The sequence below is a fragment of the Equus przewalskii genome, chromosome 28 (assembly GCF_037783145.1).
Source record: "Equus przewalskii isolate Varuska chromosome 28, EquPr2, whole genome shotgun sequence".
Taxonomy (NCBI): Eukaryota; Metazoa; Chordata; class Mammalia; order Perissodactyla; family Equidae; genus Equus; species Equus przewalskii.
Window position 1 is genome coordinate 31,275,323 of NC_091858.1, and position 19,203 is coordinate 31,294,525.

The window sequence follows — 19,203 nt, forward strand, 5'->3', positions numbered from 1 at the left end:
ATATCTGTTCCTATTGGAGTTTACATTTGTTAAGTGATGGTGATAGCTCATTATCGCTATTATCGATTGTAACTGACTTGACCATGAGCTGTAATTACAATTACAGGGTGAACATTATCCACAGTTTATCTATATGGATGCAGACGTGAGATGGCCAAATAGATTTTTAATACTCTATTAAGGAAAATGCTTCTAATATGCATCTGGCCTGAATATGAGAGAGTGAACCGCCCTCAGGGAAGATAAACAACCTAGACTCTCTGCGTCAAAGTCACTTGAAACTAATTTTAGCATCTGAGATATTAAAATATTTAAGCAAATGATTAAATCTTGCAGTCACTTTTAAGAAGCTGACGCTGACATTGGAACAGAATATACTTAAACAGTAATTTAGATAACAGATGTATTCTTACTTAAGTTTATAGTTGAGTTTGTTTAAATATAAATAACATTTCCAATTCATATATTTAGTTTATTGTATTCTCATGGTTATGCCTTTTAACTTAGAAAGATTATGAGGAGGCAGTGTAAGTGTTAAAAGATATTTCTCCATCATGAGCACCTTAGAAACTGTATTACACTCTTTCGGCGTAACCATCTCTGAAAACCCACAGTCTAGTGACAATTATGAAATAAAATATAGTTCTGGGGTAAGACTCTAAGAAATTAGGTTTAAATACAGCTGCAGACAAAGGTAGTCCAATGATGCAGCCAAAATGGATGGTAGAGACCAGAAAATGGGCATTTCTTTGGTAGTGCTTGTGGGTAGACCCATCTGTCACGAGTCTCTTGTGTTTCTGCAAGTCTTGTGAGCAGAGGCAGTGGCAGCCTTTGTTCACAACGATCTTTTCAAAAATGTTTATAGTGAATAGCATTAGAAGATAGATATGGTGTCTTCCCTCTGAGTAGACTGCAGGTTTGTTTACTGACCAGTGTAATAAAGACAATGTCTCCCTCCAGGAAAAGGTTGGGCAGGTTTTCTTGCAGATCATTATAAAAGTTGAGGTTTACTAAGCTCAGGACTCCTCGGCTATGATGGAACCCACTGTGTGCTAAGCTTCTCCCTGTGGGACTGGAGAGGCAAGGGCAACTGGCACAAACCTGAGCCATGATGCCTCCTCTGCTGTGAGTGTATCTCCACCCAGCAGTGTCGTGTCTTCTGCCAGCCTCCACGAAACTTTGGCAAGCTAACTTATTAGTTTGCAAGCAGGGAAGATCTCATACTTGTCACATTTCTTGACAGTACCGTCCCTCCAATCTTCTGCGTAGTAGGCCCATAAATTACTCTCAGTGAAAGTTATCCAAATTCTAACCTTCACTCAGCACATAATTGTGACAAATACATAGACTTACGTCTCTGTTACTACAGTTTATTCTGTACATCTGTGGCCAATGAATATAACCCAAATTAATCGCTTTTTCAACAGACTTAATGAGTATCTAGTGCACACAAGTAGGTAACGGATAGATAGATGGTAAAGATTTTAATACAATAAAAGCCATGTGTGATCTAATATCCCATATGTCTTTATAAGGAGAGAAGTACACTTCAGAAGAAAGAAGGGAATGGAAGTAAAATTCAGTATAGCGTGTTTCCAGTCCTGATTCTGGCCATTATAATGTACTTAACTTCTCTAGGGCTCACTCTCTCTCTTTTGGCCAGTGAGTCTCAACCTCTTTTATTCTTCTCTATTGATTCCATTAATCTCCATGGGAGATTTATCAATGAAGCACCAATTATTAAGTAAAATCCTTTATGATCTTTAGTAGAATAAACCTTCGATTCATCCATTCCCAGTAAGTACCAGGGACAGTGCAGGTCTTGGTGGCGTTTACTTGCACCTGGTGGACAGAAAGTACATTTCCAGAGCCTAGAATATTGAGAGAGGTCAGGATTGCTTAACAACTTCTGTGGGCTGCCAGATGGAGCACCTTGAAATTGTGATGGGGTCCTCGTCCTAAGCAGTCATCTGACAGTTTGTTGGGGACCTCTCCCAGGAACCTGGGGCCAGGAAGGTTGTCTCTCTGGGATTAGTGCTGCACATCTTCGGTTAATCCGCGTCCTTTCTTTAGGCAGTGAAGCTCTTGTAGCCTTTTTCTTTAGCAGACACATTCAGTAACATCACCGCAACCCCTGCAACAACTACAAATCTTTGTATTTTGAAACAGTGGAAATAGGTTAAGGACAAACATCACCAACCAGCCATTACTACCTCAAGCATCCTAGGGACTAATGACTCTAGAACAGGACCAACCAGACTAGAACACCTCCAAAGTCCTCTATTCCTCTAATAGTCTATTAACTATTAAACTCCAGGTACCTTCAAATGAATATCATATTGCATATTTTTAGTGATCAAAACTAACTTTCTTGCTAGGAAAAGTCTACTTTCAGCCAGGTGATGAAACTAGCAGCTCTTAAGGAATTTTAAATTATGATTATGGTGGAGTGTAAAATAACTTTTTTATAAACAATCACATAGAAACCTCAAATTTTTGATAAATTAGATTCATGTACTATTGATTTGTAGATCACAAATAGAGACATAAAATATGTATGCCAAAATTCAATGAGTATTTACAATTTATAAAAATCCTGTATTCTAATATCTAAGATGAATATCAAAAGAAAAATATCACTATTTATGATAAGCACCGGGCTTACATATTAAAAGAAATGTGCATATTTTGTTCTGCATTTTCTTAATCCCTCCCTTGTTTTATATACAATTTTCCATCTTTAAAAGTATTGGGGTCTTGGAGGGACCCAATAATTAGTATTTCTCTTTCCTGGCCAAATTCTGACCAAATTGAAAAATACGATAAAGGTGTGTCGATGGAAGCCAAAATATGACCTCCATATGGATATAGTGTAAGTTGGAGGATATAGCTCAGGAGGAGGCCCAAGCGAACTTTCCATCTGAACCCCAGAATCAGGAAGACCAACCCCTCCTCCCCGTGGGTAGAATTAGACTGGGGCGGGTCCCTCTAGAGCTGCACCACTGCCTCTAGTTGAGTCGAACACAGTGTATTCTTGCCATCTGCATCCAGCAAACTCTGAAGTGGCAGAGAGTTGGTGCTAAGATGTGCTGTAGAGAAATCAGAACCGAGGCCACAGTGTGAATACGCCCCAAGACCAGACACCCACAGTCATGTAACTAAAACGTGAACTGTCCTGATTCCAAAATGCTGACCCTGACCTTAAACAAAACTTTAAGCTTTCTTTGTGTCATTGTGACCTTACAGCTTCCTAGCTAACTGGTTACAAACAAGGATCTTATGCGGTGAACAAGAGTGCAAATTTCCAACAACCAGTCACAATAGAAAACAATGCATTTATGCATTCACGCTTATAAGCTGCCAAAAGTCAGCTTCTAACCTCCTTTAGTTGGAAGTCTCCTTGTTCTAGAACAATTTGCTTCTCGCTCAACGAAATACTCATATCAAGTAAAGCTCTCTGAATTTTCTTTTGACAAGTGATAGGTCAATAATGATTCCTGACTTTGATGGCTATTCGACTTATCCAGAAGTTGGATGGATCTTAGAGGACGACTATGGATTCTTGTAAAGTGAATCAGGAGGTAACTCCTGTGATGGCTGCTTTTCCATTTGAAGTATCTTTACTGGAATAAATTGCCACCGTCTTTAGCAACTGTTGTGCTGCTATTGATCTGGAAAGCAATTTTTCCCTCTATAACAGTCTGCGAAGAACCACCAAAAGCAGTTTGCTTTTATCCAGCAGGACCAATAATGCACATTCACGATCTTGTCATAGGCCAAATCAATTTCATGTTTTTTGCTCTCCGCCACAAGAGCAGCAGAGAGTTTTGTGTGTCTTAGCATCCCAGAGAACATCGCAATGGTCCACTCTGTCAATAATATCATGCTCACTGGCTCTGATGAACAGGAAGCAGCAAGTTCCTTGGATGCCTTAGTGGGATATAGGTGAGCAGGTGGTAGAGGGAAACCTCACTCACTCCAGGTAGGAAGCAATGCATCTTTCAGCATCCAGTCAAGACCACAGAAGTCACTCCATGAATTCAAGAAGAATTTCATATAAGGAAATGGTTAAACAGACGCTGAAGAACCAAAAAACTAAAATGGGACCATCAAATTGACAGAGATAGACGATTCCGGAAGAAATTGTTACTCGTAGTGTTAGAGAACAAAGGGAAGAAGCTAGGGTTCTAAGAACCTAGACTTGAAGGAAAAGCCTTATGGACTGACTTCCGAAGCGGGAGGGCACACAGCTGGTGGTGATTCTTCAGGAGCTCGGAGGAGCGATCCTAGAGTAAAATCTGGAACTCAGAATCCTGAAGGCCACTGCCCGGTGGTTACTCAAACCTCTGAAGGAGTATGATGAAACCTGGTCCACGAGAGCTAAAAAAAGTTGGAGACTGGAACTAGCTGCCACTGCCAGATGAAGCTTTGTTGTGGTTACACACGAACAACAAGCAAAGGGGAAAAACAAATCCCTTCTCCTTTCCTGTGGCCTCCTGGTCCCTCTCTAGTTCCCCCTATTGGCAGAATTTAATACAACTCTTAGCAAAGGAGAAATCCCATCGTTGAGTTCCAGCTCCACAGGGCAGTATATAGAAAGATGTGTTGGAACCAGAGACGTATCTGCTTAACAAATGGCACATTTATTACAGGAAAAATTCTAACTCCTTAGGAAAACGTCTCAGTTAAACCGCAGTCTATAGGCCTAGTCTACCTCTCTAGCTATTACCGCCTAAATCTTGGTTTAGCCCCCATGCAAAAGCCTGAACATTTTCGTCAACTCTAATGGGTTATTATTTCCTAAAACTTTTTTAAAAACGCTCACATCACAGATATCATCTATGCTTTTGCTCACATTAGTCATTCAGTGTGGAATCCTCCCCTCCTGTCTTCATCCCACAGATTTCCACCATCATCTTAAAAACGATAATTTCTCCTTACTGAGCACTGACTATGTGCAGCCCCTGTTCTAGGTTCTTTGCATATTTAACTTGCTTGTTTAGTCCTCGACACAACCCTATGAGGGATAGTCTATTTATTTCCACCTTTTACAAATAAACATGGTTAAATAACGCCTCTCAAGTCACATAACTAATAAAAAGTAGAGCTGGTCCTCTGAAGCCTGTGTCTTAACCAATTCAAGATCTGAACCAAAGGTCACCTCCTCTGAGAGGACTCCTAGACTCCCTCAGGCCAAATTATTGGCTTCCTCCCTCATATGATTATATTTTTACCATGGCAGAGCTTTTCAGTGTCCATGATCTTTTTACAGATATTTATATCTCTGTACCCTCTATAAATAATCTAGCGCACAGCTGTCCAAGAGAACTTTCTGCAATGATAGTGTTGTACAATATGGCAGCCACTAGCCACACGTGGTGATTGAGCAACTGAATGCAGCCAGTGTTACTCATTTTACTTTATTTAAATCTATTTTATAGTCCCACGTGGCTAGTGTCTACCATACGGGGCAGCGAAGATCTAGTGCCCAGCATAGCACAGAATAATAGTTCCTCAAAACAAATTCATTAAGTGAATAAATGATTCATGAGAAACCTCATTGGGAAAAGACCAAACACTTGTATAGCTTCATTTTTGTTTTTCTTTTTAATCATTTACAAACACATTGATTTACTTTGTTAATAAACATGTATATGAATAAACTTTCAACAAAATATTATATAGCTCCGCTATCAAGATGTATCCTGTATTTTATCTTGCATGAGAATGTGTATCTACATGCCACAGTAGGTGATTTTTTTTTTTTTGCTGAAAAGTTTTTAAATGATTTTGGTAATTTTGTTGAGTAAATCTTTAATTTATAATAGTATACACCTGCTCTGCATTTTTTTTTCTTCTGCATCGTTCACTGATAAACCCCAAGTACTAGATCAGTGCCCGGCTCATGGCAGGAACCCAATAAATGTTTGCTGACTGAATGCATGAACCACGTATACTGGGCATCTATGTGAAGTGTGAAAACCCAACTTATAAAATGCTGTCAAATATTAGGTCATTTTTATGAACACAACGTAATAATTAAGAAAATAGCTATGTTAAATTTTCTAGACGTTAAACATTTATTCATCTCAATTTTGAAGATTTCTTCACTGGCATTTTGGAGCAAAAACTCTATCGTCTCCAATTTCCAAACAAAAACTGTCGCCCCCGGAGCCTCCGCGCAGCCTCCTCGAAATGCATGGTTGAAAACAGGCTTTCGGCTGGGCAGAAACCACAGCATTTAGAATGTAAACTTCTAAAGAGGGAGGAAGTTCTGAGAGGCCAACTGAAACTGAGAGTGAAAGCTCCGCCCAAAGCTGAAACTCCCCCGACTGCGTCCACGCCCAGTGGGGCCAGGGATACGCGTCCCCCAACCCAGGGCGTTGGGTCCGCAAACTGCGGGACCCTCCAGGCCTAGGGCGCCCGCGCTGAGGCCCCGCCCCCACGAGGCCCCGCCCCGCCCCGATGCTGCCATGGAAACCCAGAAAGCGACATGGCTGCCGCGGGCCAGGGAGGACGGCTTGTGACACAGCCGGCGGCAGCCGTCCCCAAGTCACCTTCCCTTTCGCCACAGCCAGCATCTCCCATCCGAGGGAGGCCTAAGAAGGGTGTGGCCTATCCGCATCCCCCGAAGAGCTCGCGCCTGTCTCGGTCCGTCCTGCGCTGGCTCCAGGGCCTGGACCTCAGCTTCTTCCCCAGGAACATCAACAGGTGCCGGGGCGAGCCCACCCGGCCGGGCCGCCTGGGCGGGCGCCTCCCCAGCCTCCGGGCATCCCGCCGCCCCTCGGCCGCTCGCCCCGGATCGCCCACCCCTGCCGAGCTTAAGTTTCAGATCCAGACCCCAGCCCACCCACCACACACCCCAACACACCTTACCCTCTTAGGCAAAGGGCCTGAAAAAACTGGGATGAACCAGTTCATTCGTTCATTCATTCATTCCATTTTAAAGTTAAGCTAATACAGAATGCTTGGGTGACTACAAAAATATTAAAATAGTCAAGATTCTTTCTTTAGGAACCTGGACTTTAATACTAGCGGGCATCAGTGTACCTTCCGTAAGAGATGGTATTTAATTTGAGGGCTATCAGGGGTTGAAAAAATTTGCTGGGTTAACCGTAGCCACCCTGAACGTAACTGACAGTTAATATTTGCTCTGGGAATGGAAAGTGAATTCCATAAAAATGAAGATGAGCACTTTTTTTTTCCGACAAGGACTCTGGTTTACTAATTTCGCTATTCCTTACAAACGACGTGCCGGCAATTTTCGGTGTGCACAGGAATCACCTGGGGGTCTTGTTAACACGCAGATTCAATACGAATCAATAGTTTGGGTTTATAAAAAGAACACCGAGGCCTTTGGTGCAATCTAGTCTTACCCATACGCTATTCCCTAGCAGGGTCTCCTCAGAGAAATGATCCAAAGAAGTTTGAATTTTACGTTACTGGCTGTCAGTGTGGACTATTAGATTGATGTTAATTAACTGTAAAATAATACAAACTGCGTAAGTAACTACATTTTATTTCCTTTCCTTATTGCTATGGATCAGGGATTTTTCAAATGGTTTCCTGATAGCAGAAATATTCACTATATATTACCCCTGGGACCTTAAACTGTCCTCCTTTGCAAACGGAACTTCTTTAAAAGTCAAGTTGGATAACTGGGCACAGGTGGAAAAGGTAAATGAGCAATCACTGATACTTTCAACTGCTGAGAAGTTTATGTTTTAAAAGCTGTCTTGGATATCCGTATGTGTGTGGAGGTGCTGTGTGCTAGGATACAATGCCACTGAGCTGGCTACTCGTTTCCTTGTATGGAAAAGAAGCTTGCTAAAGTTTATGTCTTGAGTCACCTAGGAAACTGAGAATACTCATTTCAAATTGGAGCAAGCTGTAATGGTTGGTTTTCTTGCTGAATAGTCATATCTTTTTGTAACTAACACATTAAACATCAGAAAATTAGTTGAGAGGTAAAAGGGGGATTAAAGCAAATTCATGATAATTGGAGATTTTTATAGAACTTCTTATGATGAAAATATTTTCTTTCTGCTATTAAAGTTCCTGGCAAAAAAAAATTTAAAATTACCTAAAGAACTAATTCATGGAACAATTCACTGTAAAGCCGGAGTACCTGAAATACTGATACAAGAGGTTTACACCCTGTTAACACATCGAGAGTGAGTTATTTGGAATTTTCTAGTAATATAATTTAATATGAAACTTTTGATAATATAAATCTCACTAATAAAATGTGGCTTGTCAACAGTATTTTATTTTTTTTTCCAGAATTAGAAGTATCCAGGATGACCTCGTGAATTTCACAGACTATAGTTACCAGATGCAGTTGCCTCTGGTTCCCAGGTCTACAGCGTCCAAGTCTATAAAGAATAACATTAGGTTATCAGAATTAATGAGTAATCCCAACAGGCTCAGCAATGAACTCAAAGTAGACTTCCTCTTCCTTTTACAAATGTTGCAAAGAAAATTAAGCAGAAAATTGAATCCAAGTAAGTTTTCCTTGAAAATGGTCAACTGAGTTCTTCCAAACTTAATGAGACTATTCTTCAGCACAGATGAAAGAAAAGCTGCCACTGTCCCATTACTGCTTTCTTTTGTCACTGATTTAAAGGGAAAATCCTTCTCTTATGCTAGCAGTAGAATGAATTATTATCATTGGGGTGGTTTATGTTATAATTCATTCTTTTTGATGAAAGCATAGGTTAACATAGTGTATAGACACTTTTAAGAAAAATGTTAGTGACTCTGTTCACGTAAAATTTGGTGGGCAATAGGTTCATATATCAACTCAAGTCACTAAAGAGGATGGGCATGTTTAGGGGCTCAGCAGGGTATCAGCACTTTAGGAAGAGCCTGGATCACCAGGACTCACTCTAGATGTTCTCTAGATGTGGTCAGTGTCATCCTCTCCATAGCAGCCTTGTTGGTATTTAGATGGAAAGGCAGATTGGGGCAACCCATGGCAACTTTCCAGAAGCACTACTGAAATAATTCTCAAAGCATCCAAAGCACATGCCATCAGAGGCCCAGCAGACAGCAAAGTGAGTGAACTTTCTCTTTTTTTGCTTTTCTAACACTAATTCAGGACACCACTTGTGTCTTGGAATCTTGTCTCCCTTGATTCCAGACACCAAGAGACCTTGTCATTGCTGTGGTACCCAAACCATTGGGGAATGAGGCAGATGCAGGTCATTAGGACTTCTCTCTCTTTTGAACCCAATTTTCTGAAGAAAAGACCCATTTTTCTCTGTAGTCTCTGGAAGCTACTTTAACTCCCTCCCCAAACTGTGGGAGAGATATTCTGGTTTTTGTCCTCTCTCACTCTGTCCATTCTTCCATCTCATGTCACTTCTTGTTTCTCTTTGATTTATTCTCACTTCTGGTTCTACTCATGAATTCATGAGTAGAGAAAGAATTCAGGTTATTAATCCTGCTGTAGAATTTTATATTTAATTTTGTGTTTTATATTTATATATATATTTTATATTTATAATTAATTTTTTGTATGTTTTTAAACATTAAAATTTTGATTTGAAATTTGTTATGCATGCATATAATGTATATGTACAATTTAAATAAGACTAACAACAATGAATAAACACATGTATCCTTTTGTTGTTTAAGAAATGAAATTATCCATATTTTTACGTTGTCCTATGTGTCCTTCTCTGACTGTATTCTCCACACTTCCTTCTAAGAGGAACCATGAGCCTACTACCTTTGTTATAATTTCCTTGATTTTAAAAAATAGTTTATGTGTACTATTTATGTTATTCTCAATTTCATTCATATATATGTCTGAACTTTAATTCAGTGGATTTTATCAAACTTTGTAGTAGGCAGAATGGCCCCCACGTCGTTCATGACCTGATTCCTGGAACCTATGAATATGTTACATTACATGGCAAAAGACACGTTGCAAATATAGTTAAAATTGCAGACCATAAAGTAAGGAGTTTGTGCTGGATTATTCAGGTGGGTCCAATCTCATCTCATGAGCACTTTAAAGCAGAGATCTTTCTCCAAGTGGAATCAGAGAGATGCATCAGAAGGAGAAGTAAAAGAGATATGAAGTGCGAGAGAGCCTCAACCTGCCATTGCTGCAGGAGCCACGCGGAAAGCAAGAGAAGGTACCCGGCACAACCTCCAGGAGTAAGCAACTACCCTCCGCTGACGGCCAGCGAGGAAACGGGGACTTCCATCCAACAAATGGAAGGAACCAAATTCTGCCAACGACCTGAGTGAGCTTGGAAGAGGATCCATCCCCAGAGCTTTCAGAAGGAAATGCAACCCTGCCAGGACCTTGATTTGAGCCTTGTGAGACCCCAAATAGAAGAGCCATTCTTCTGTACTGTGAGATAAAAATGGCTGTTGTTTTTAAGTCTCTAAATTGATGGCAATTTGTTATGGCAGAAACGAAAAATGAATACAAACTTCATAGTTAATACTGTTTGCATCCTGAGGTTATAAATAGATTCTCCAAAATTTAAATTCACTAAAGTTTAGTCTTTCACTTTCAATTTTTTCAGCTTTATTGAGATATAATTGACAAATAGAATTTGTATGTATTTAAGGTGTACGACTTGGTGTTTTGATATATGTACATATACACATTGTGAAATGATCACCACGATCAGTCATATCCATCCTCTCACAGTTACCATTTTTGTTCTTTCTTTCTTCGTGTGGTGAGAACACAAGATCGACTCTCTGAGGAGACTTCAAGTATACAGTGCACCGTTGTTCACCATAGTCACGATGCTGTACAGTAGACCTCTAGAATGTACTCATCTTGAATAACTGAAACTTCGTACCCTCTGACCTCCACCTCCACCTGTCCGCCTCCACCCCATCCGTGGCAACCACCAACCCACTGTCTGCTTCTCTGGTCTACTTTAGATTGCACCCAGAAGTGAAGCAGTGTTTGTCTTTCTGTGTCTGGCTTATTTCACTTAGCATAATGTTCTCCAGTTTCATCCACGTTGGCACAAATGGTCAGATTTCCTTCTTTTCAAAGGCTGATTAGTATTCCATACACATGTATACACATCACATCTTCTTTATACATTCATCCATTTTTGGACATTTAGGTTGTTTCCATATCTTGGCTATTGTGATTCATGGTGCAACGAACATGGGAGTCCAGATATCTCTCTGAGATACTGATTTTGTATCCTCTGGATACATACCCAGAAGTGGGATTGCTGGATCGTATGGAAGTTCTATTTTTAATTATTTGAGGAACCTCCATAGTGTTTTTCATAGTGACTGCACCAATATACATACCAACAGTGCACAAGGGCTCCCTTTTCTCCACATCCTCGCTAACACTTTTTTATCTTCTGTCTTGTGGATAGTAGCCATTCCAACAGGTGTGTGATGATACTCACTGTGGTTTTGAATTGCATTTCCCCGGTTAGTGATCATGGCTAGTGATGCTGAGCACCTTTCACATACCTGTTGTCCATTCGTGAAGCTTCTTTTGAGAAATGTTTATTCAGGTCCTTTGCCCAATTTTAATTAGGTTATTTGTTTTGTTTGCTATTGAGTGGTATGTGTTCGTTATATATTTTGGATATTAACCCCTTGTACACTTTAAATTATAAAACATTGATGAAGAAATTAAAGAAGACACAAATAAATGGAAAGACATTCCATGTTCATGGGATAGAAGAATTAATATTGTTAAAATGTCCATACTACCCAAAGTCATCTACAGATTCTCTCAATGAAATCTCTCAAAATTCTAAAGGCAGTCTTCATAGAAAAAGAAAAAACAATCTTAAATTCATACAGAACCTCAAAAGACCCTGAATAGCCAAAGCAATCCTGAGAAAGAACAAAGCCGGAGGCATCAAACTTCCTGATTTCAAAATATACTACAAAGCTATAGTAATTAAGGGGCTGCATGTTTGCATAGTGCCTAAGTTTGTACATTCTGCCTAGGCAGTCCAGGGTGTGCTGGTTCGGATCCCAGGCGTGGACCTACGCACCTCTTATCATGCTATGCTATGGCAGGTGTCCCATGTATAAAATAGAGGAGAATGGGCACAGAAGATAGCTCAGGGCCAATCTTCCTTAGCAAAAAAGAGGAGTATTGGTGGCAGATGTTAGCTCAGGGATAATCTTCCTCAAAAAACCCACAAAACTATAGTAATTAAAACAGTATTGTACTGGCATAAAAAACATATAGACCAATGGAACAGAATAGCAAGCCCAGAAATAAATCCACACATTTACAGTCAACTGATCTTCAACAAGGGATCCGAGAACAAACAGGGAAAGGAAAGCTCTTCAATAGATGGTGTTGAGAAAAGTGGATATCCACTGCAGAAGTATGAAAGTGGAACCTTATCTCACAACATATACAAAAATCAAGCCCAAATGGATTGAAGACAAACTTAAGACCTGAAACTAGAAGAAAACATAGGGAAAAAGCTTCCTGACATTGGTATTGGCAATGACTTTTTGGATATGACACCAAAAGCAAAAATAGACAAGTGGGATTGCATCAAACTAAAAAGCTTCTGCACAGCAAGGGAAACAAGAGAGTGAAAAGGGAACCTATGGAAGGGGAGAAAATATTTGCAAATCGTACATCTGATAAGGGGCTAGCCTTTCACTTTTAAAGTCATAATTGGTCTGCAATTGAAATGGAGACCCAATTGTCTCAGCATCATCTTTTGAATAGTTTGTTCTTTTCCCATCAGTTTGTACCACCTTCATGTTTCAAATGTTTCAAGTTTCTTTGTAAATATGGGTCTGTTTCTGAGCTCTAGTCAACTTTGCATGTGTGCCTCCTTTCTTATGTCATTTACTGTGACTTCTATTGCTTTGACTTAAGTAATACAGCTTATTGTTGTATATGCATTCATATCTCTCATATTACAGTATTTTGTGCCTTTGATTTGTTCTCTGTTTCTGTTTCTTGTTTTTGTCTCACCCAGCTTTTCTTCTTTTGGACTGAATTTTTTTTCCCAAGACTTTTTTCCTCCTACTAATTTGGAAAATTTCAAATTTTGACTCTTTTTAGTGCTACCCTAGAAATTTTAACGTGTGTATTTATCTTAGTCTAAAATTAATATCTTTACTCTCTTCCTCAAACTATAAGAAGCTTAGAACATTATGACCTTGACCACTCCCTGCCAGCTCCCTACCCCACTTCAGTTCTTTTGCTGTCCAGCATTTCAGTTTTGTCAAGTTATTTTTTAACACCACAAATCAGATATCATTATTTTTTATACCTAATGTTTGCTTGCATTGAATCTATCTCACTATTACTTCTACTCATTGGTTCTAGTGGGAATTTCTAGAACAAAACACAGCTATTCTATTTAATCTTCTGTTTAAAAGTCCATCTTCGTGGAAAGCTAACTGGTGTCTCTGTTGTCTTCTTTTGAACACAATTTCCCTTTAGCCATGGATCACCACAACCCTTCAGATTCTTGAATAGTATTCCATTATCACCGCCTTGATTTTTGAGACTGCCGATTTTAAGCAGCCAAAGTAATTGTCATGATTACAGTGCTGGGAATGTCACTGACCAGGGTTGTAGTTAGTGTGAACAGGGTATGGCTGATGTGTAGAAATTACCTTAGACACTTCTTCAAGCCTCAGTGCAGGGTGAGCTGCAGAGGAACAAGTGATCTTTAGAAGCACGGGGAAACTGATGCCCAAGTGTGGCAGTTTGTAGAATTAGGTAGTAAGAAATACAGGAACAAAAATAATTTTGTCAACTATTTTTATAGTATAAATATGTTTGAAAATAGATTGTATGATTCTACTTATAAGTATTATAGACTGTATGATTATACTTATATGAAATATAAACATAGGTAAAACTAACCTATGATAATAGAAGTCACAATAGTGTTTTCTTTTTAGGATACTGTAGGGAGAGACAGGAGGGGGAATTGGGGGTGCTAGTAATATACTATTTCTTGATCTGGGTGATGGTACCCCAGGTGTATTCACTCTGAAAATTCATCAAGCTGTAAACATATGATTTGTTCACATTTCTGTATACATATTATTATTACTGAATAAAAAATTACCAAAAAACTAATAGGAATATAAAGATATTACTTTAAAGTAAGTTTTTAAGGCAACTATTTTGTGCATCAAAGATGTGAGCAGTGTAGGGAGAGGGTTGTTAACCTATGTATTCACAGTACTCTCAGGGGTATGATCAAACAGATGTCTAAATAATTTGCTTAATTTTTAAATTATAGTGTCTTATATTGACAACTGCCATAGTGAATTTTTAAGAAAGAATTTGTGGGTCTCTATTTTATAGAATGGTTTGAGGTCAAACCGACTGTGGGAGAATTTACTCTTGATCGTCTTCCTGCCAAAGACCCTGGGTGCAAATATAATTCAGTGATTTCGAGGGAAAGAGTCGCTCCTGTTTTAGGTAAGGTTTTTTATTATTATGTTCAAGTTTTTATCTGTTAAAATGGATTTTTTTTTGTTTCACTTTGTTCATTTAAATTTTTAAAAAATAGCTAAAATGTTGGTGTAGGCATTCAGGCTCTAACTGTGTGGTGAGTTGGTATGTGGTTGTGCTTTGTGATAGATGGAGGGGGCATGTGGTCTGCTAAATGCCAGGCACATCAGGGGCGGTTCCCAAAGCAGGGTGCCCTGCCTGCTGCTATAGGAGCCATTTCAGTTCTGATTTATCCTGTAATAGGTGAGTCTGAAACAGGTGACGCTCCTTGGCAGAACTCAAAACTCAGTTCTCTGAGCGGTTGGATGATGAATCAGTCCTAAGGCAGATAGAGGTACTTGCCTATCTGGCCTTCCCAATCAGTCCTGTTACAAGAAGCCACTTGCTTAAGTCCTATTAGTTCAGAAAGCATTCCGGCCACAGCAAGCTATAGCCCACGGGCCACAGTCAGTCTGCCACCTGTTTTTGTATAGCCTGCAAGTTAAAAATGGTTTTTCCATTTTTTAAATGGTTGAAAAATGTGTCAAAAGAAAAATGCTATTTCCTGACACATGAAAATTATATGACATTCAAATTTCCGTGTTCATACATCAAGTTGTATTGGAACACAGCCATGCCTGGTCCTTTGTGCCTCGTCTGTGGCTGCTTCTGCACCACGACACCAGGGCTGAGGAACCACCAAAGACTGTATGGCCCACAGAGTAGGGTTCCAGAATTAACACATAAAAAGACAGGGTAATACCACCAATAACGTTTGGGACATGTTGAGGACATAGTTTTCCTAAAAATTATTCATAGTTTATCTGAAATTCAAATGTAACTGCGTGCCCCATATTTTACCTGACAACCCTACCAGGGAGCCTAAAATATTTACTGTCAGGCCCTGATGGAAAGTATTTGTGGACTCATGCTACAAAGCATGTTTCCTAAGGTGTTAAGAGGGATTTCACGAGGGTGAAAGTTTCCTGTTTATGAAAGGTCTGGGAAAGCAATGTCAATAGATGACTTTTTTAAATTTATGACTTCTCAGAACCTTTAATATGCTAATGTGCATTGTAAATATTAAAGAGGAGAGGTTCAGAAGGAATTGTTTTCTAAACTCTATTTGAGCGCACGTCACTTTATTTAGTTTTGTTTTGCTAATGGCCTGGTAGAACTATTATTCCTCAGAGTACACTCTTTAATATCGAGACATTAGGCCAGTCCATCAAAAGCCCTTCAACCCATCGTGCCTGAGGCATAGTCCTCAGCATGACACAACCCAACAGAAGTGAATAACAACGTTTCTATGGAAAAAAATTAAAATGTCTGCATAGTTTCACCTTGAGATTTTGGGCACGTGTCCTCTCCTTCAACCTGCCTCACCTTCTTCTGTTAGGAATATCTACAGTCGAAGTGCCAGCAGGTGGGAGCAGAAGCCGGGCAGCAGGCAGAGGCAGAGTTGTGATGGGTGAGAGGCAAAGGGAGGAGATGGCACCTGCATTCTTTTTGTTCACTTGCTTGCCTCTTTCCCACTCTGGCTAATTGGACCTCACTGGGGTCGGTAAGGGCATGAGTGCTTGCTTTGGGACCTGCAAGAAAGAGGGAGCAGCACTCCTGAGTCACACAGGGTTTCCTTCCTGTGTGACCAACAGGTGCAAGGCACCATATATAAAAATTGGTGCCTACTGATATTTGCATTGCTAAAGAGCAGTCCTCATTTCTGTTATTGTTTCTGAAAATTTGCAAGGTTCACATACGAGTTTTTAGAAAAGCCGTATGCTATCATTATTTCAGATCAGATCAGGACTCCAAGCAGAATGGATTCCTGCTTTTACAATTTTAATAATGTATGAACTGCTATAAATAACTTCTCTCCTATTTTGTTCTCTCAGTGCTCTCTTTTCTGATTCCCTTTCTCTTCAACTGTCTTTCTTTTCCTCTCCTTTTCAAAATGGCTGATGGGCTAATAGGAGTCTTTACTGGACAAGGCAGATCAGGACGGGAGGGACATGCTTTTATCTTTTTACTTCTCTCAATCCTGTTCCAGATAAGTGGCTTTTCTCATTGTAGACATAATGGGAATTAATGAATGGTGTGGACTTGACTTTGGTAATTATATGAATGAGAGCTGTTTTGCTAAGCTTTAAACTATTTTTTTCCAAATTTGGTAAAGAGATTCCACTTCAGTTGTTTCTGATGAAAGAGTAGAGTGGTTAGTTCAGGTCGGCTAACATAATTTGAAAGTTAACAGAGCAGGAGAGGCAGAACGCTAGAATGTGGAAACTTAACTATGTTTTACCACCTAAGACTGCACATGATGGCACTGAAACCACAGGCTGTTCACCTGAAAAGCTTCTAACCATCAAATAGGATGGCAGAAACTAATCGTAAGATAGGTTGTTACCTTTGTTTCTTTCTTTTTTTTAACACTTAAGTTCCTCTATTTGTTTACCTAAAACTAGCTTCCGGCCAAATAATGGGCCAAGGGCACATAGATTTCTCAGTTGTTGCTGGCCCCTCATATTAGGACTGAGTGACCTAGAGTCTGGTGGCCAGTCTAGATGCCTCAGGGCAATCAGAGTTCCAGACACTGAATTATGAATTATGTATATTTGCCAAATCTAAGCACTGTTAAAATCCTGGCACTGGTGCCTCAGCTTCTTTCTGAAGCAACATCTAAAAATAGTTGAGTCATATTCGGTATCAGATGCACCAAATAAGCCCAGGATATTTTTAGGCACTCCTGATGACTTCTGGAGGTAGGTGACATTCAGACTTTTTATTTATGACTACCATAACGCATGTTTCAAATATTCTGTTCACCAAGCATTTAGATTAACCTGTGCTCAGCCTGTGGCCAACCATTCTGCATATGTTTGATATATTAGAAACATTGAGGGCTGCATAAATATTTAATAACCACAAATTGATTTTCATTTTATTTAAATATTTCAGAAAATACAGATAATGGTGGCAGTCCAGTTAAAGAAATTCACGTCAAACAAGCTGGAAAACATTCTCTTGAATCCATTAGGAAACCTATCAGAAACATGAAAAAATAACCTTGAAAAGCACCTGTCTCATGGCTTTGAAGAAGTGTGCCACCATCTCTTGCCATCCTAAAGGGATATCATCAACTAGTCTTGGATATATTTCAATATTAAGTAAATTAAAGTGGTGTCTTATCCATAATTGGGCTGAAGAGCATATTTTTTCAAGGCAACAACCGTTTATTCAACTCCTCTGCCAGGTACTGCTGAAAATACAAAATCAAATTAATTAGCACAGAATGAGCAAAAATAATTGTAAAGGTACAGTTAAACGTAATTCACCATGTCAGGTAAGAGTTCTTTCTCATAAATTCTGTAGGAATAGTGAATCTACTTTGTGATGTGTTTTCCTTATTAGAAACGAAAAGCTCTACCACCTGGCCTGATATTATATATTTACACATCATGTGCATTAATAAAAAAATTATTCTGAATGATTATTATTATACATTAGCCCATAGAGAATCTTGCCCACCTCCATAAATAGGCTGATTTAAACTATTTTTTAAAAATCAGTGTGTTTCCTGTTGATACCGAGTTGCAGGAAAGGGAAATAATGCTTCATTTTGAATTTGGTTCTGGTGTTTAGTGATCCATTTAGCTCAAATTAAAAATTCCTACTGGTTGCTGCCATGCCCCATATTTTTTATTGGAGGGAAACAGAAGCAGGTTGCTATCCTGAAAGATTGATTATCTTTTACACGTTCTTGGTAATTTTTGAATTCATATTTGGAAAGTTTTCTTCAACTGGAACTATTCATGTTTTTATGCATCTCATTAACAGTCTCATTTGACTTCCCACATGAATATTACTCATGCTGCATCCCATGATATGCATGTCAATTTCCAGCTAAACTCTGTCACGTTTTTCTGCATTTCTGAAGGCTTCAACAATTTTATTAGATTTCTACCTCCAGAGACTTCCTTGTTTAATTTTACATTTTTGGATAGATAGTATTTAGGAAAAGAAATTAACGAGAGCCTTGAGATAGATGACTTCTTGGGGAAGTGTTTAGAATCTAGTTTTACCCAAGGTAAAGGATACAGTTCAAATGCATGTCTTAACCAGCCATAGGTGATTTACCTGTTGCCTTGCATTCTAATGATAAATCTAAAGTAGAAAATTATGAGAATCATTTTTTTTTTAAGATTTTATTTTTTTCCTTTTCTCCCCAAAGCCCCCCGGTACATAGTTGTATATTCTTCGTTGTGGGTCCTTCTAGTTGTGGCATGTGGGATGCTGCCTCAGAGTGGTTTGATGAGCAGTGCCATGTCTGCGCCCAGGATTGGAACTAACGAAACACTGGGCCGCCTGCAGCGGAGCACGTGAACTTAACCACTCGGCCACGGGGCCAGCCCCTATGAGAATCATTTTTAACCCATAAAATATAGTTCCTTAAGAAAGGGTTGTAGAAACAAGTCTGCTGAAGCTCAGCTGTGGAAAAGATCCAGAGAAAAGGATTAGATTCGGTAAACAGTCAAATAAATTTATTCTCCTGACTCTGATCAATCTTCTGAAAAAGCTAATCACTCCTGGCCTGACCATGGTAAGTTCTCAAGACTCCTGTGGGACCTGTGCAGACTTGTGAATAGAAACCAGTCTGCCGGCTCCATTCCACAGTGAATAAGCCAATGAAGGGAGCAGGGATGGTCCAGTAGGTAACTCCAAGAGCTTGTGGAGGTGAGTTGTGTCAGCGGAAGCCAACACCA

At 39.5% G+C, this 19,203-nt stretch overlaps 2 protein-coding genes across 4 annotated transcripts in view; one reads left to right on the plus strand and one right to left on the minus strand.

Moving 5' to 3' along the window:
* Positions 1-6,309: 6,309 nt before the first annotated feature.
* On the plus strand, positions 6,310-17,635 carry SPATA4 (spermatogenesis associated 4). The gene is made up of 6 exons (XM_070599123.1): positions 6,310-6,711; positions 7,548-7,677; positions 8,056-8,174; positions 8,284-8,504; positions 14,312-14,428; positions 17,399-17,635. Exons 1-6 carry the CDS (start codon positions 6,494-6,496, stop codon positions 17,503-17,505), a joined length of 912 nt encoding a protein of 303 aa, XP_070455224.1. The 5' UTR covers positions 6,310-6,493; the 3' UTR covers positions 17,506-17,635.
* The window catches only part of WDR17 (WD repeat domain 17), a 101,592-nt gene continuing 99,743 nt past the window's right edge, over positions 17,355-19,203 (minus strand). For 2 of the 3 annotated variants that reach the window (XM_070599117.1, XM_070599119.1), the window contains exon 31: positions 17,355-17,699. Coding sequence is in view for 2 of the 3 variants with exons in the window: in XM_070599119.1 (XP_070455220.1) it covers positions 17,658-17,699 (42 nt within the window). In the remaining variant the exon portion in view is untranslated. The remainder of the gene's footprint in view (positions 17,700-19,203) is intronic. The other variant, XM_070599116.1, reaches the window with a different exon arrangement.

Excerpts from the sequence above, each read along its gene's own strand:
- SPATA4 (XM_070599123.1), top strand. The coding sequence starts at position 6,494 with ATGGCTGCCGCGGGCCAGGGAGGACGGCTTGTGACACAGCCGGCGGCA. Across the intron at positions 6,712-7,547 it reads TTCCCCAGGAACATCAACAG|GGATTTTTCAAATGGTTTCC; the intron begins GTGCCGGGGCGA and ends GCTATGGATCAG. Across the intron at positions 8,175-8,283 it reads ACCCTGTTAACACATCGAGA|AATTAGAAGTATCCAGGATG; the intron begins GTGAGTTATTTG and ends TTTTTTTTCCAG.